General features: G+C 49.3%; 1 protein-coding gene across 2 annotated transcripts in view; it reads right to left on the reverse strand.

Moving 5' to 3' along the window:
• The window catches only part of Sema5b (semaphorin 5B), a 39575-nt gene extending 30037 nt beyond the window's left edge, over positions 1-9538 (reverse strand). The window contains exons 1-2 of one of the 2 annotated variants that reach the window (XM_028752262.1): positions 9341-9538; positions 3815-3914 (exon numbers count right to left, since the gene is read on the reverse strand). In XM_028752262.1, the coding sequence (XP_028608095.1) occupies positions 3815-3914; positions 9341-9494 (254 nt within the window). In that variant the 5' untranslated portion in view covers positions 9495-9538. The remainder of the gene's footprint in view (positions 1-3814; positions 3915-9340) is intronic. The other variant, XM_028752261.1, reaches the window with a different exon arrangement.
• Positions 9539-18529: the final 8991 nt, after the last annotated feature.

Raw genomic sequence — 18529 nt, forward strand, 5'->3', positions numbered from 1 at the left:
AGAGACGGGGTTAACCTGCAGACTACACGCTGTATCTGCTCCTGGCTGATCCAGCAAGCCAGGAAAGAACTACCTGAATCCACTGTTAAATAAAACTAACAGGATGCCACTGTTTTGGACTAAGTTCTCATAATGGGCCCCAACGGGCCAAACTGTAGAATCAAAATGGAGTCACCTATGCTCATGCCAAATGCTTATCCTTACAGCAAAATTTCAGAAAAACATTCCATGTCTCGGCTGCCATGACAGCGAAGTGCTCTCTGCCTCAAGTCTTACCCCATGATAGTCTCACAGCTATTCTTGTATTTTTTTTATCTCCCTGTGTCCACTTTACAGGGAAGGCAATTTTGAAATGGCTGGTCTGCTTTGTATTGTTTCCACTATTAACCCTTTCCCTTCTCTGTCTATAAAGCCAACCTCTTTGGCTAAGTCCACCAGATTCTAGAATCAAGATAAAGTCAGTTAACATCTGCAAACTAAATGGCTTTGTTTAGTTTGTGAGCTCACCTTTCCTAACCATGGGGCTTGTTTCTGCCCATCTGAAAATGCAAGGCCTTTTGCAGGGGTACAGACGAGCCTCCCATATAAGCCCTGGGGTCCTGTGTACAGCCTCATCTCTAGCCAATGACTCTGAATTTGCCTTTTCCACAGTCTCTCCCTGGACCACTGTCTCCCCAGCATACCCAGCACAGTGCTTCCATGTAACAGCCGCTGGCTCACAAGCCTTAATTGTGATGATGATGATGATGATGATAATGATGATGATGATGATGATGATGATGATAAGACCATCAGACACTCATCAAGAATTCAGCATCACCACTAATCCTATGGTGCTTTAACTCTGCAGTCAGATGGTCAAGACTTAGAACCTGGGGGTCATGGGGGCAGTATACCCACTTGGTCAGAGTGTAGCAGAACAGAGTTCAGATTTAGAGAATAGACTGTAGCTGAGAGAGGTAGGATTCCCAACTCTACCGTCTGCTGGGGCCTGGTGGGCCTCGGTGTCTATATCTGTGAAATGGGGAAATAGTTCATGCCTGACTTCTTCATGGTCCCTCGGAGACACATTTAAAGGTTTTATTAACGACAAGCAGATGTAGCTTGGTTTTCCCCAACAATCCTCTTTGCTGCTTCTATCTGCCTTTGGCCATCCCTCTTCAGGTTCCTGGGCTTTTTAGGAATAATTAATCTAGGAAGTTCTGGCCACCTCAGCTCTGCTGAGAAGAAACGAGGAGAGACTGGGCCAGAAAGGGAAGGAGGGGCCCTGCTGAAGGAAGCCAGGGTTGGGAACAAGACACTTTAAGCTGGGAGATTCCTCTCCATGATTTGGCTGCTGGCCCAGGAGACGCTGAGCGCAGCTTCTCTTCTGGCCTAGGGTGGGGCGGCCTTGCCCATGACCTTGGCTGCAAGCCTCTGCTGCCCCTCCCCAGACCCCTCTCTAGATCCTTGGCAGAGCTTCCTGGCCTCCATACTGCTGGCCCAGGGACAGATGGGCTCCAGCTTCTGGCTCTGCTCCAGCTGCATGCTCAGGTAACACAGGCATCTGCTCACAGCTTTAACAAATTAAGGGAAACAACACATCACTCGATTCATTTTTATCCCATCAAAAATCATCCATCATAACATCTCAGTCGGCTCTTAGGGGAGCTGGGAAATGAGGGTGGGAAATCTCAGCATCCCTCCCGGCTCTTAGTCCCATAGGGAATAAGGCAGGCTATAAATGGATAAAAACATTTCCCAGACTGAATTCCAGAGGTCCAGGGGTGTCAGGGAGAGAGGGAAAGAAAACTCAGACAGAGGAGAAAGAAAAGCACTCAGAAAAAAAACTAGGGTGGGCCGTCAGAAAAGGCCCAGGATTCAGGACACAGCCTCTAGGAGCAGAAGGGACCAATCCAGGAGAGAATTCTTTCTTCTCTGTGTGAAGGCAGAGCTAGGCTCAAAGGTCCACGAGAAGCTGCAGAAAGAAGACGTAACCACCTTTTGTATGGAGACCCAAAGTGGATCTGGTGAGGCAGTGTGACCACAGGCAGGTGACAACCTCTCTGTTTCACCTATAGGGGAGTGATCAGAGCCTCCTTCCGGGCCGACAGTGAAGCCTGGATCATTTTCTGCATGCGTGGCTTACTACATTTACTGAATTATCTGTTGTGTGATGGCCGACATGTGTTATCTAACTTATTACACAGATGCCACGTAAAATAATGCATGTGGTGGTCGTGTTTTCTTGAATTTCAGAGCACAGTCTTAGAATGCCAATCTTTGGGTATAAAAGGTGTATATGTATGATTCTGGGTTTGTTTGTTTTCAATTCTTGGAGATGAGGCCTCACTATGTAGCCTGGGCTTGTCTTGAACTCAAGGTGATCCTTCTGCCTCAGCCTCCCTAACGCTAAGATTCCAGAGGTGAGTCTACATACTCAGCTCAAAGTGCCGGCTGGTAAAACCTTAGCCAGGAGAAAGATAGAAGAAATATCAGTTTCTAGATTACATTGCTGCACTATAGTTATGCATGACGTCGCCACTGGCAGGACCCAGGAGCAGGGGATGTAGGATCTCTCTGATTTCTTCTCTTAGCTGTGTGTGAGTGAGGAACCGTCTCAAAACACAAAGCAAAACAAGCGTTCGCTTTACTAGGAAAGAAAAGCCATAGTCGGGTCTGCCTGCATGTGTGCAGGTCGCCTCTCAGGGAACGCCAGGAGCACCTAGAGACTCCTGCTTGTGAGGGCGTGTCCTTTGCTCTCACTGAATATTCTTTGGTAACGTCACACTGTACCACATGCAATGCTGCTATAAAATGATCACTTCAAAGCGATGTTAAATGCTTTCTGCCCTGGCATCCCAGGGAGGTGGTCATAGAAGAGGAAACTGAGACTCCAAGTTTATCCAGCTCAGCTGCCTGCAGACCTTTGTGGGTAACTCCCCTCCACCTTTCATACAGCAAACAAAAGTGGAAGAACCAGAGGGCAGGAATGGCCAGTTACACAAGGTCGCCTGGAAGTGTCCCTCCTACCTACACAAGCTGATCCAGGTCCTTAGTGTTCAGTGTCCTAACGCAGACCACCGGGGTCAGGAGGCCCAAGTTCTAGTCCCAAGCTAGCATCTTTTTGTGTGTGTTGGGTCGGACTGTTTTCAAGCTTGGGCACCAGGCACGGGAGGCCTTGTTGAAGCAAGGTTAGGCCTATACTTAGAGTTTCTTACTCAAAGAGGCTCAAGTATCACTTTTCAGCAAGTTCCCAGGAGCTGTGGGGGATGCTGGCCCAGGGACCCCCTGCCTCATCTCAAGGCTCCTTGCTTCCAAAGCTGGTAATGATTGATTTGTGATAGCTAGCTCCTCCCACTCCACCCGGAAGCCTGGAAGATGAGGCCTCCCTAGAAAGGTTTAGCTTCTGAATCCTGATTTGGACAGTAGGGACAAAGGTGGGCAGGCTACAGAAAACGAGGCCCTTTACAAAAGAAACATATGGTCTATGGGCACCCTTGGTGCAGCTTGCCAGCAGGGGGCGCCTGGGCACCTCTAACTGGGCTGGTCCTGGCATCAGGGCAGAGAGGGCAGAAGATGGAAGCAGGCTTCTTTGCTCTTAATACCCTAACAAGATTTGATGAATGAATCTAGCTGAGATTGTGTGGTCTGGGGTCATCCCCTTTCCCCAACTCCCACAAGTTCCCTACTTGATGGACAGTCCGTACAGACAGGGCCTGGCACGGAGGACAGGGACTCAGGAAGTCAGTGAGTATACGCATCCCAACAGTACCCCTTCTGCCCAACTCCAGTGCCCCCACTCTCTTCCCCGACTCTCTTGTTACCCCATTACCTGGCTCCCACGATGAGCTGGTTCCTGGAGGGATCGAGAGCAAGCTGGGAGAAGTCCCGGACTCCAGGGTAGGTGAAGTTAGAGACCCACGGCTTCAGATCTGGCAGAGACAGGGAGAGACACTTCTGTTACCGTTGGACCGTGTTTCCAAGGTCAGCGGCATCACACCAGAGAAGAGCACACTGGCTGAGGTGGAGTATAGAGCTGAAGCCCCCAGGAAACCTGGGTTCCACCTGCCCACCTCTGTTAGAGTATTGTTACTGCCTCTGGGAGAGGACTCTGCCCTGCACAAAGGAAAGCCTATCATCACCCTTGATTCTTGCAGAGACTGAGGCAGCTACTTCAGTGAACCTCCGGTATGCGTTCCCTCCAGACCCCAGGCTCTACTAGCTGCTCTCCCCCAGACCTCACCCTGACCCAAGCATTGTCCTTTTTTGCCTAGACTGGAGCTGATAGTCTCTGATCCTAACTGGCCTGTCTCCCATAGCTGTGGGTTTACTTCCCAAAAGGCAACCCGAGTGATAGTTCTGGAACTCACGGGTAGCTATGCCAGTCTCAGGTTTAGATCCCTTCCCAACAACCCCCGCATGCCTCAGCTCCTGTGACCTTTGGGTCCTGGCCCCCTGACCCCCAGCTAATCACCTGACATTCAATATTTATTTATTTAATGACGAGTTGAAATGTGTCCAAACTCTTCTCCTCAGGCATACTTATCTAAAATGTTGCATACCTCCCCAGTCCGTTCCATGGGCCCACAAAACTTTGTACCCTGCGATACGCCCCCACCTCTTCTAAGACTTCCGTGACTCCACCCAGCAGGACTGAAGCGACCCCACAGGCTTTCACTGCCTGACAGACATCATTATTCCACTGTGGTGTGTGTTCAGCCTGGTGGTTTGCGCTGGGTCTAGGTAAGACCTCGCTGCCAGAACCCTCGGGCCCCACCTGTGTAGCAGTGTTTGAATGAACAACCCTCAACTCCTCTCCTAGGAGGATGGTCAGGCTTTCTAATAAGATCCCATGGGGTAGGGAGGGGCAGAGGCTGGGTGGTCTGTGTCTACCCCTATCTTTGAGAAAGTGCTTCCTAGTCAAAGCCAAAGCCTTTAACAGGGACTGGGTGGGCAAAGAACAGACCTCACGTTCTGATGATGGTCTCACTGACTTTTCCCCAGTCCCTCTACTGAAGACCCATTTCTCCCAGGTTGATCCACAGTACCTGAACTTCCTTCTTGCTTGCCAGTGCTAGGGGTAGCCGGACTGGAACCAGTGAGGAGCCAGGAGGCTGAGGATTTTCAGCTGACCTCGTGCTTTCTACTCACTGTGAGCAACTGCCACCCAGGGTTCAGATCAGTGTGTGTGTGTGTGTGTGTGTGTGCATGTGTGTGTGTGCGCACGCATGTGTGTGTGTGTGTATGTGTGTCTGTGTTTGTATGTGTGTGTCTCTGTGTGTGTCTGTGTGTGTGTCTGTATGTGAATGTCTGTGTGTGTGTCTGTGTGTATGTGAATGTCTGTGTGTGTCTCTGTGTGTGTATGTGTGTGCGTATGTATGTGTGTGTGTCTCTGTGTGTGTGTGTCTCTGTGTGTATGAGTGCGTCTCTGTGTGTGTCTGTATGTGAATGTCTGTGTGTGTGTCTGTGTGTGTGTGTATGTGAGTGTCTGTGTGTGTCTCTGTGTGTGTATGTGTGTGCGTATGTATGTGTGTGTGTCTGTGTGTGCGTCTGTGTATCTGTGTGTATGTGTATGTGTCTCTGTGTGTGTCTGTGTGAATGTGTGTGTGTGTATGTGTGTGTATGTGTGTGTCTGTGAGTCTCTGTGTTGTGTGTGTCTGTGTGTGTGTGTCTGTGTGTGTAATCCAAGGGATAGAAATCATTGCTCATTATCCCTCCACTACAGAGTAAAAGCCTCCCTTCATTTCTGCACGACAGGCAAACGCTTAATCACTCCCAGGAGAACGGGAGGTTTTGCAAGTTGGATGTTTTTCAGAAAACTGTGATATGCATGATAAATTAAAAAATAAATAAAAAGTAATTAAATAAATAAGGAAGACATTCTGCAGCAAAGTGAAGCAAACTGCTAAGGCCCCAGCAGGTGGCTATAGGTTAGCAAGAAATGTCACAACCTCAGTGGCATCTGGGCAGAGTAAGGAGTCGAGTCTGAAGTCCAGTGGGCTAGTTTTCAGCTGAGCCACAGGAAATTGTAGTAGAGATTAAATGGAGTGCTCATTTCCTCCAGGAAGACCTCCTTGATTAGAATGTCTCTACATCCTCTCCACCCTCCCTGTTCGATTCCTGTTGTATTTTACTGTCACTCTGCATTGGGTGTGTGGGCCTCCTCAGACCAGATGATCCCTAACGGAAGCGAACAGGTTGCCCTTTAACTCCCATATGGTCAGGGGCATTTCAGGTAAAGGCAGCAAGATAGGAAGGTGTTGGTATGACTGCAGATATTGTCTGAGAACTGTCAGTCCTCATCTAGGCCCATTCTCAGTGGGGAGAAGATAGAAGGAAATAGTCTAGGCTGGGATAACCATCCCGAGGTGGAGGTGGGTGGGGGCCTCTTCCAGTTGCTGTCCCTCTCCCCTAGCCCTAAAGGAACTCACACAGTCAAGTGGAGGGGACATGGCTGGGCACGGTGCCGCCATCCTGGGGATCCTGGGGAGGCCTTGGGAAAAGAGCCAGCCACCTCCTTATTAAACAGGCAAAGGGGACCAGAGGGAAAGCTGTCTTTAAAACACCAAGCACGTTCTGAGCTCGGTGTGCAGTGAAGGTTTTGGACGGCGACTTTAAGAGAAAAATGACATTCTCTGTGATGCGTCTGTGATTTTAATTATAGTCAATTCAATTACCCACTTTGTGGATTAACCACTGCCAGTGTTAACTCCAGGCTGGCTTCTCCCTGCCACCTAGAAAGGGCGTGCTGTGGCAAATAGAGTAATACGCGGGCCAAAGAGAGACCCAGGTGGGCCTGCTTAAAAGGAACCCACAGGAGGAAATGAAGCCTTATAAAACAAGAAGCTGCCAGTCTGTTTCTGTGACTGCCCCATGCTTGTGGTTGCTTGGGGGCTGTTCACAGATCTGTCAGGTGTCTGGGGAAAAGGCGGCTCACAGCTGCAGGTGAGGGGCCTGTGGGTCACTTGTGCAGCAACACAGCTGCAGGTGAGGGGCCTGAGGGTCACTTGTGCAGCACACACAGCTGCAGGTGAGGGGCCTGAGGGTCACTTGTGCAGCACAAGGTCTGGGGGTCTTGGGAGTGGTTGATGCTGAGCTGGATTAGTATGACTTCCCTGGAACAGCTCTTCGCCCATGGGACCTACTATGTGCTTAGCATACTACAGATGAGAGGAGACCCAGGAAGAGAGCTGATATGGGATCGGCTGGGCTGCTGGGACAGAGGCACTAACCTCTGAGGAATAATAGGAAATAGCTAAGTGTCCAAAAGAAGCACATGCTTGCTTCTGTGACCCCATAGCAACTGCTCTGTGCCTAGCACCAAGCAGGGCCATTAAAATATGGTGAACCTCCATGCATGAGTCCCTGGCCCCAGTTCCCAGGAAAACATACATACAAATGCATGCAAGCACACACACATACACACACACACAGACACACACACAGACACACACATGCGCTCTCTCTCTCTCTCTCTCTCTCTCTCTCTCTCTCTCTCTCTCTCTCATATCTAATAATTTTGTGAATGGATATAACAACCCAAAGCTGTCAGGATGGGGGATGGAGTCCCTGGCTCTGTAAGAAGGTGGGGTGGACAGTCAAGTGCGTTCAATTCACACCTGATGATTAAAAATGCCCTCTGGAAACCCAAAAACTCAGGACCCAACTCCACATTTCCTATCCCCTATCCCTTTCAGCTCAGAGTCCCATAGAGAACAGCCTGACAAGGGGGTGGAGGCAGGCTCCCTCTGAGTCAACTGGACCTTTTGCGCTGGGGCAAAGCCCCTGAGAGGAAAAGTTCCATTAAGCGTTGTCACACGTCTCCTGAGTGCCAGCAGCCCTAGACACCCTGCCCCTTTAGCCCACGCACCCTCACACGGCTCTTCCCTTCCGAGCCGTGGGAGCCATCAGAAGTCTGAGCGTGTGCGCACGTTTGTACACTGAAGACATTGCTAATTTACTATAATCCACTTAAGCCTTCAAAGCCAGGATCCCGGCTCCAACAAGTCATCGTGGAGAAGACAGCTGGAAGCTTTCCTCTCAGAGAAGGGAACCAGCCCACAGCTGGGAACCTGTACATCAAGAACGCCCCCAGCCCCTTCTCTCATTACCCTCCATCTCCCATCCACAAGCCCCATCCTGCCTGTTAAATCCCACCCGGCCTCAGACTTAGTGACTGGCTTTCCCACTGGGGTCTCCATACTACTTCCTCCACAGGGTAGGGCAGGTCTTCCGAGGCTAAGCCTGTGATAGCTCTTCAATGGTCGTCACATCAGGAGACTGACCTGGAGGCCTGGCTCAGACAAGACTCTCCAGCCCCCACGACTGGGTTTTCCTGCCCACTCTCCCCCACAGGGTTAGGACAAGGAAGGACCAAGCGACTGTTGGTCAGTATTAAGAACCAGGGGACCAGCTGGGCAGTGGTGGTGTATACCTTTAATCCCAGAACTCAGGAGGCAGAGGCAGGCAGATCCCTGTGATTTGAGCCTAGAGTGAGTTCCAAGATAGCCAGGGTTATGCAGAGAAACCTTGTCTAACAAAACAAAACAACCCCCAAAACAAAGTAGAGCAAAGCCAGGGGACCCTGGCATTTTATCTGCAAATTGCTGTGTGAACTGCCATGTAGTTGGCTCCCAGAGAATGGGTGTGATCAGGGACACTCTGATGGGGTAACGTCATGGGAGAGCATCCAGCCTAATTTAGGATTTGGGTTTTATTTATTTCATTTGGTTATCATCAAATGGCTGTCCTAATTTTAGAAATTGTGAGGAACTCACGGACCCCCTGGAATACATCCAGAGATACTCACATCCAAGATTGGGAAATCCTTGGACAAGACACTCCCACGCTCTTCCTTGACAAGCAAGAGTTATGAGTCACCAGGGCCCCTTCTGCTGGGGGTTCCCAGGACTCCAAAGACAGGCATCCCTGCATTCAGCTTAGAGAAAGAAGGATGCTTTTCAGCTCCTTGGGCTCTTCCTTAGGAGTGAGACATCACTCTCCTCCTGCCCCCAGAGAAGCCAAGGAACGGAGCCTGTGGTTTGAGAACCCCCAGAGCTGAGGCCACCCAAATCTGAGTCACTCCCACCACCAGGACATCTATAACTTCATAGTTCATCCAAAGATCCTGGTGAAAGATAGTAACTGCTCTGGGACGGGCGTGGGTGTGGGGCTAAAGTAAAGTTCTCTACTTCATCTGGAGAAGTCAGAGGTCTACAGCCCACTGATGCCTAGTCATAAAATGGCTACCAGAGGAAGAGTCTCAGGACCTCCTGGAAGGACTTCAGACAACCCAGACAGCACTCCCAAGGTCTGTCTCACGTCCTTCAGGACTACAGGGGGATGGAGTGCCTCTCACCTTCAAAGGCCACGATGGGGTGCTCCCTCCGGGTGCACAGCTGCTGCTCACTGCTGGACTCACTGGCAATGTCCTGGGAACTGGAGAGTTGGGACACCAGCAGGGTGAGACTGGGCAGCAACAGTGAGAGAGCCAGAGGTCCTAGGACTACCATGGTGGGCCCCTCTGCAGTCCCGGCTCCTGGAGGCAGGCCACGGGGAAGACCTGCAATGAAAAAGTTAATCTCACCAAATGTCCACTTCATTCTGTGTCCTCAAGGTTGTCAGTGGCCCCATGGGTTTTTTTAAAAGTAAATTTATAATGTATTTATGTTACTCTGCTCACATAATGCAAAGTTATAGATCATATCTTGAAAGCTAATTTCCCTTGTAATGGTGTTCTGGACAAAATTGACAAATTATAGAGTCTTTTCTACTATGATTTCAAGTGCTTTAAAATTAGCTTTAATGATAAAGGTGGGATCCATTTAATAAGTGGAACTGGGGCAGTGGGCAGTCACGGGTAGAAAGCGAAGCCCAGACGCAAGCCCGATTTGGACCTCACATTTTAAGCCAGGAAAATTTCAAATTGAATTCAAGATTTGAATGTTAAGGGTAAAGTCATGAAAACATGTGAAGAAAATTTGAGCAGAAGGTTTCCCCTTCAAACCTTGGAGAGAAAAACTACAACAAAACTCAGACTCCATCAAAGGAAGTCTTGACTATTTTGACGTCACTGAGTGAAAGCATAAACCCCTTGCCACTAATAACACTACTGAAAGGCCGAAAGGTTGACAAAAGGCAGTCACGATGGTGCGCATCTGCAATCCCAAGGGGCTACAGCAGGAGGACTGAAGATGTGTGGCCAGCTTTGGCTACATAGTGAGACCTTGTCTTTTAAGAGGAGCTTAAAGACCTGCCGTGGATCCCAAGGCCCACATAAAGTTGAGAGCTTGCATTCCTCTCTCTGGGGGACAGAGACAGGCAGATCCCTGGCTTAGCCAACACAATCAATGTGGAAGCTTCTGGGTCAAATGAAACCCTGTCTGAGAAGACACGGTGGACAGATCCTTAGAAAGGACACGAAGGTCAACCTCTGCCCTCTCCACACATCCTTAAACATGAATGTTAATGCACACACTTGAATACACACAGGGCAAATGACAAACTTGACAGAAGATATTTGCGGCTCTAATTACAGACAAAGGCACTAATATCCTAACTGTGCAAAGACCTCCAAGGAGCCAAGAAGAAAATAACCAACAATCCAGTATATAAAAAAATATATGGGTAATGGACATAAATCCAAACAGGGCTTAAAATCTAAATGAATTTCTCACGACCTCAAAGCAATACAGATTAACACTTAGCCTGGCCTATTGTTTCTCCCCAGTCAGCAGAGATCCAATCAGGCAGCTCTCCCTTGTGAGGAGGCTATGAGGAAACGATACACCTGTCTTGTTGCACTGGGTGTGTCAAATGGCACAACCCCTCTAGAGAGGAACCTCTTTAACTCTGGAAAGAGTGCCTCCATACTGGCTGGTTGTCTGTCAAGTTGACACAAGCTAAATAGCTAAACTCATCACAGAGGAAGGAGCCTTGGTTGAGAAAATGCCTCTATGAGATCCAACTTTAAAGCATTTTCTTAATTAGTGATCATTGTGGGAGGGCTCAGCCCATTGTGGGTGGGTCACTCCTGGGCTGGTGGCTTTGCATTCTGAAAAAAAGCAGGCTGAGCAAACCTTGAGGAGTAAGCCATTAAGCAGCACACCTCCATGGCCTCTGCATCAGCTCCTGCCTCCAGGTTCCTGCCCCATTTGAGTTCCTGTCCCGACTTCTTGGATGATGAAAAGGGATGTGGAAGTGTAAACTGAGTTAATCTTTTTCTCTCGAGCTTGCTTCTTGGTCATGGTGTATTATCATAGCAATAAAACTATAATTGAGACACCCCTTGACCCACTAACCTAATATAGGAGTGGTCCACAAAGTGAGATCTATGGGCCAGCATTGAGTCTCACATACCAACAACTCTGTGGTAAGACAGATGCAGACATTTGAAAGTCAGTGTTTAAAATCCTAAATGGTAATTTGAGTGACTTATATGGACATTGACTCTAATAATCAAATGTCTGTCTGGGAGTGTGGCTCAGTGGTAGAGTCTTCGCTCTCGTGTGCAAGGCCCTGAGCCCCAGCCTCAGCACCATAAAACAAAGAGGAAAGATAAAGACGTTTAGACTTCTATTTTGAGTGTTTTTTTTCAACTCATTTCTCTAGTGATTCACTGTCATTGAATTGTATAGGTAGGCATCCATCTGCAACAGATTGGAAATTGAGAAGTCAAACCTGCTCCTTCACAGCACATAGCTGAGGCGCAAAAATAGACCACAGAGGCATCTGTCTGAGCACAAAGTGTCCTGCGTACAAGATAATTCTCTGTGGCACTCTGAGAAACAAAAAGAGGACCAAAAGGAAAAGGGAAAAAGCAAACAACAGCAACAACAAAAGAACAAGCAAATAGCTAGAAACAGGAGCTCAAGTGTGTCTGCCATGGAGTACTATAAAGCCGTAGAAAAGAACGACCATCTCTTTTATGAAACGAAAGGTTGAATTAAGCTGGACTGCTCACCAGGAAGGCAGTGGGTCAGGATACTTCCCCTGAGCAAAGCCTGGACTCTGAACTGTGGGATCCCAAAGGTAACTCTGTCAGGACAGGTGGGAGTCAGAGGAGAGAGTTTCCTGGGGCTCCTTCTGCCCTGAGACCTTTATTCTGAGCCCACATAGCAGGATGTCCTTCTTGCCTATTTGCAGACACAGATGAATAGAGGATATCATGGCTGAACAGCTGCGAGGCAGGAGGGAAACCACACACCAACGGACCCAAGAGACCGCCGCTGCATTGCTCATTCCATACCCGGGAAGAACTGGTTCTCCTAGACCTTCTCCATCACTTCACCATTGGGCACACACAGATGCATCTGCTTAGCTCCCAGCAGAGACCCTGGGAGAGAGGATGTTCTCCATCTTTCTTCTTGCAGTCATGTGGCATTCTCCCCACCCTGAGACTAGACAGGTTTCCTGTTGTGTGCAGCTTGGGTGTTGTCCCACCATTGATGCCTGCTAAACTCCTCCCCTGACACTGGTTCCCAGACCTTCCAACAGGCCACAGAGGCTGGGAATAGTCATCAAGGTATGGGGCCAATCTTGGGAAGCAAAAAACTATATTAGGCTCTGTGGGAGAGAGAGAGAGAGAGAGAGAGAGAGAGAGAGAGAGAGAGAGAGAGAACACTTAACCCCACTCTGCCTTAGTTTCCCCCAAATTGGGAGTGACAATGACAATATCAATGTTACCAGCAATTGTGAGGAGTCACAGATGAGTATTTTTCAAAGACTTTTGCTGGAACAGAGCCAACAGTGAGCCATTAGCCAGGATAATGAGATGCTCTAGTGTCTGGAGGAACAAGGCGGGCACCAGAGAGCTTCTTTTTCCCTCTGACACAGTGATGATAGCTTTGGCTGGCTTGTCTAAATCGACTCCCTTCTCCTCTCTACAACACTGTGTCCATGTATCTAGCAAGCCCTGCAGGGATTCCATCCAGGACCTCCCTTTCCTTCCTCTGGGTGGGTCTGGCCAAGGTGCCAGAGAAGAAACACTGGGTGTACCTGTAGCCTCCCTTCCCTCCCTCACACCCAGTTCTACAACCCAGCCTAGAGCACTCACCCTGTTCCTCTGCCTCAGGGTTTCTTAACCACGGCTGTGTCTTCTCTTTAGAACCAAGTGTCACCACCGCCTTGGTTACTGGTTTCAGGGTGCTGCACAGCGATCACCCCTGGCTCCCTAAGCCTCCTCCTACACCCCTGCAAAGTCACTTTGCTAAGATACCATCTCTTCCCCCAGTTTGTAGGTGTCGGCTGTTTTCTCAGTGGCCCCTGACTAATTAGGGATACCCAGGCCCCAGCTCACATGCGTTTCCTCTCATCAGCCCGTAAGACCACCTCAGGAAGCATGTCTAGGGTGTAGTGGTTTGAATAGGTTTGGCCCCCATAGACTTGTGTGTTTGAATGCCTGGCCCACAGGGAGGTCCTATGTTCAAGCTCTACCCAGTGCAGAAGACAGGGTCTCCTCCTTCATGTGGATCAAAATGTAGAACTGTCAGCTCCTTCCCCAGCACTGTGTCTGCCTGGATGCTACCATGCTTTCCGCCATGATGATAATAGACTGATCCTCTGAAACTGTAAGCCAGTCCCAATTAAATGTTGTCCTTTATAAGAGTTGGTGATCATGGCATCTGTTCACAGCAATAGAACACTGACAAGGCCTATCGTCCCTCCATCTCTTCACCCTCCATTCACAGTTTGAAACGTTCAGTCCCCGCTGCTGGTACTCTCCTGGGAGATTATGAGACCTCTAGGGCATGGGGCCTAGGTGACTGCTGTAGAGTACAGGGGCAGGGCTTAAAAGCTGAAGACCAGTTCTCCCTCCTGTCTAGCTCTCCGCTACCTCACTGCCAACACAGGGAGCCAGCCTTCTCAAGCTTGAGTCATCCTGTGTCTCTGCCACCATGATGTGCTGTAGCACTTGAACTGTGGACAGAGCAAATCCTTTCTGTAGGTTGCCTTTGTTGAATATTTTGGCACGGCAAGGAACAAGGGTCGTAAATAATCTTACCACCTTGCCAACTCTACTCCTCTCCCTTATGTCCCTGTCTCAGACCCATGTCTGACCACTGCCTTCTGTTCCCTGGCCTGGCCCTCTATGTGGTGAGGTTCAGGGGGCCTAAGTTAGAAACACATCCTAGACTCTTCCTAGCCCTGGTCCCCACGCCCTGAAGCCCCCAATTCTATGGCAGATGTCCCATTCTTATTAGGATTTTTATGTAAATTTATTCTTCAAGTCTTTCCTGAATGAACAACTGCTAGATCAATGTCACTCTGACTGTCCAGGCCTCAGCACCAACCGTCTGCAGTTCAGGTGCAGGAGATGATGGAGATAGAGAAGGGGAGAAGCCTGGCCTCCAAGAGAAGGCTGAGACAGAGAAGGATGCCAAGACTTACCCAACACATATTCAGGTCACACAGACACAGACAGAAACACAGCCTGGGGCTGTCCTGGGGCTCACTGGGGCTCCCGCACAAGCCTGTAAACCTGTCCTGCCTTTCCCTTTTCCCCCTGTTTTAGGGGGCCTGTAGGGTCTGAAAAGGGTACAAAGCAGGGTCTGAGGAGCAAGACAGCTGGGAAAGAGCTGGGATGTGGGGTGCTGATAACTAAGGCAGACTGTGACAAAGAAAGGGCTTTGCAAGTTGCAGCAGAATAGGGTGTCATAGCAAAACTGGGGTGAGTAACGGGCAGATCACTGACTGGTCTAGGGTCAGACCCTTGGAACTGAATTCCAGATTCTTCCAGGTTTTTGGGAGGTGAATTTCTTATCTTTGGAAACTACTCCCACAGCTGAAGGCAGAGAGAGATCCAGGCAGCCTTATATGAATCACATGACCCTCACCCTAGCCACAGCTGCTCACACCAAGGCCGTCAACTGATCAAAACAGACCAATAAGGAACTGGGTCAAGTCAGTATTGACAGAGGAACCTGGAACATGGCGCTAAAAGGGTGGTCACCTTCTGCCCAACTTGTGGGTGAGGATAATTGGAAGACACGCAAATGACCAGAGACACAGAGGGTAGAAGCTCATGGAGATGTCACACCCCCAGTTCTAGCCACTTCCTGAGACCTGTGAGAGTCTGCTTCCACAAGCCACCCTCTCCACATCCCAGTTTCAAAAGTGTGTGTGTGTGTGTGTGTGTGTGTGTGTGTGTGCCTGAATGTAAGTCTGTGTACCATGTGCATGTCGGATGCTAGAGGAGGTCAGAAGAAGGCATCAGATCCCCTGGAACTGGAGTTACAAACAGTTGTGAGCCTCTATATCAGTACTGGGAATTGAACCTGGGTCCTCTAGAAAAACAATTAGTGCTCTTAACACTCCTTCTCCAAGTCCTGTCTTTCAAGGAAAATAAAATGTGTATTTTACTTAAGCCAGTCAGCATTCATGTTGAATCAGGCACTGGTCACAGGCATGGCTTGTTGTGTCTACTTCCTTTCCAGGATAGCTTTTTCATGGCTGTGGGGCTGGACTCAGTCTTCCAGACAAGTGACCAAGGAGAAATAAGAGGAAGTCACTGATGGGCACTCAGGGACCATTTCTTCCCACCTGGCCCACTGACAGGATGCATGATGCCTTGCTAGGCACCTGGAGCCAACTGCATCTTTTGGCCTCATGCTATTCTGGTGCTGGGTGACAAAGGGTCAACCTGCTCCTCTGACCTCCAGGCTTCACCAGTTCTGAGTCTTTCTGTTTGTTTAGTTATTTGTTCTGGGCACAGAACCCAAGGCCTCGTGCATGCTCTGCGCCTGCTCCACCATGACCTTGCGTCTCTGTGCCTCTTGCTTCTTTATTTGTCAAAAGGGGGAAGATGAAATCCAGCTTCAGAATTGTTGTAAATGTTAAGTACATTACTTCAACTAATAGGCGCTTGCCTATACCAAGTGCAGCTTACATGCTAAGTTTCACTAGTATTATTATTAGAGGTTTTTATTAGGAAGGGGATTGTTCAAGAGCATGCTTTTCAGGTCTGAATTAGCATTAGATAAACACTATTAGCACCCAAATACTGTTTGGCTTCCTATGTTTAAAATTCAAAATTTCTAGGGCAGGTAGGAGTTTCTACTTCTAGAGTGTATCTTATCCGACGGTTAAGAAATCACAGGACTTTTCCAGCAGAGCATAGCAAGAGGCCATCCAGTTTTTCTGCAGGTTGCACAGAACTATGAAAAGACCTGAGCTTGGAAAGCTGCCAGCTCTGGGTGTGGCTCTCAAATTCATCACTAGTAAATAAGACTAAACGTGCCTTGCCTCAGAGAGAATGCCTTGAAGCACCAAGAATGAAGGGCAGCCCAGGGTAGGCCTCTTATGGAACACTTCCATAGAGGTTGGTTGGGATCTAGAGCCTTGGCTCTCTACCTGTAGGGGTCCAACAACCTTTTCATGGGGGTCACATATCAGATATCCTGCTTATCAGATATTTACATTATGATTCACAGCAATAGCAAAATTACAGTTATGAAGTAGCGAGGAAATAGTTTTATGGCCGGGGGCCACCACAACCTGAGGGCTCTTAAGGGCTCACAGCTTTAGGAAGGTTCAGAACCCCTGATCCAGAGCATCTAGCTAGTTGCCATTTGTGTGCCTGGTACTCCACTGAGTGTGACCAAATACCTATGTGAAAGAGGCTCCATGCAATGAATGTCACAAATAGAATGCTTATTATCTTCAAGGAGGGAGGAAATGTGTCCCCAGAGGGTGGAGATAGTGTCTAAGGCCTGGCAGTTTGCTAGTGAAGAGAACTCGGAAGCTGGTCTCTGTGCTGTCTCCTGGATGTGTGTTACCTGGATAGTGTCTAGGAGAGAGGTGCTCTAAGAGTGATGGAACAGGTACAGCACCATCTGACTCCTTCTATTTTGGGAAAGCCTGAGCCAGGAAGAAAGCGTTTCCCCAGATCTCTGTCAGTGTCTCTCTTGCCTTTGCCCATGCTGTTTTCTCCGTTTCCTGTGAGTCTTCTCTATGGAGTGGGTCACTCTGATGGTACCTGGAGGTGAGTAAGTAGGCCTGTGAGTATGAGAGAGAAAAGACACCCATGCAAGCATCCACTTCTCCAGGACTTGGGCAGTGCCTGTGTGCTCGGCACAAACTGTCAATTGACAAGCTGTAACAGTAGAGGAATGGACTCACAGAGACAGTGGAGAGCAAGGGAAGGCAGAAAGCCATGGATGGATCCACTGGGAGCACAGTGAGAGGGACCTTTGCCCTTAGCACAGGATGACAGAGGGGAGAGAACAGAACAGAGTGTGCGCGTCCACTAAGGCCCCCACAGAGCCCAGACTGGCCTCCCAGGAGGCATTTTCTGCCTTTCCCAGCTTGCCAACTACTCAGACGATCTGAGAAGCATCAATTCATACCTGGCCTCATTGGGAATGAGGGGAAAGCTGGGCTCCTACCGCCTCCTACCATTTACACAGGAGGGCAGCACATGGGTAGACTGTGAGCACGCAGCAGACTCTAAAGATGACTGTGAGGTACAAGACACCATGGGAAACTGGAAATAAGGGATGCTGTGTACCCTACACGGAAGGGTGAAACCAATAGGGCCTGAAGGATACAGGGTAGAGCGCCCCAGTCACCAGGAGCCAAGAAGACACAGAGGGGCAGCACAGGCAAAGACTTGCTTCTAGACATCCTCAGATAATCATGGAGGCTGGAGATACAGACAGTGGGAGATAAGTCTGCAAAGGGGAGTGTGTGTCAGGCCACTCAGGATGGTTCTTGGGGACAAGCCTAAATCTCTAGAAGCCTCTCTTCTGCTCACAGTAGGATGCCGTGGTGGAGGCACGATGTGAGTGTGTGGTCCCGTTATTGCTTTGGGAAGCCAGTGGATCCATGGAGAGGTATGAGGGTAGGCCATTGTCAGAGGCATCTGTGAGAACTGGAGTCAGCACCCTCCCCCTAGACAGCCCAGTCCCACATCTTCAGGACTGCTGAGTCTGGGGGGCTCCTGTGCTCTGTGCTGGGAGTATCAGCTCTGCTTCAGGGCTGGATGCCAGACACAGGGGCAAAGAAGCTGGAAGACAGAGGCCTGGACAGCCACGGTGGCCACCGAGCTGCCTCCAAACAGTAACACTGAGCACCTCTCAAATGTCTGCCGATGAGGAGGGCTTCCTAGAGCAAGCAGGGACATCTTTTCTTTGAGAGAGGACTAAAATCAAAGAGGAAGAAACAATTCTCAAACCAAAAGATAAGGCCTTGAACAAAACCAACATGGACCATGCTCCTCCCGCCTTGCAAGATCTGATGGCGACTTTGTGTGTAAGAAAGCTGCAAGACGCGCACTGTTCAGCTGACTGGGAGAACGGAGATTATGGAGGCTGAGGAACCTGCTCAAGGTCCCATAACTGTTAACAATAGGACTGGGATGTCCTGGTCATCCTCCCCCAAGGAGGCACAGTCCCAAGCTTGAAGCCACCCTCTGCAGCCCTGGTTCCCTGTGCTCTCAGCAGCCTGCGGAGTCTAATTTGGTTTCCTGAGTTGGCTTTTTTTTTTCCCAAGGAGAGCACTTTCTAGCTATAAATTATTAAGCTGATTCCTGCTACAAATCAGCCTCCTG

This window comes from Grammomys surdaster, unplaced genomic scaffold (genome assembly GCF_004785775.1).
Source record: "Grammomys surdaster isolate TR1022 unplaced genomic scaffold, NIH_TR_1.0 125889, whole genome shotgun sequence".
Lineage (NCBI taxonomy): Eukaryota > Metazoa > Chordata > Mammalia > Rodentia > Muridae > Grammomys > Grammomys surdaster.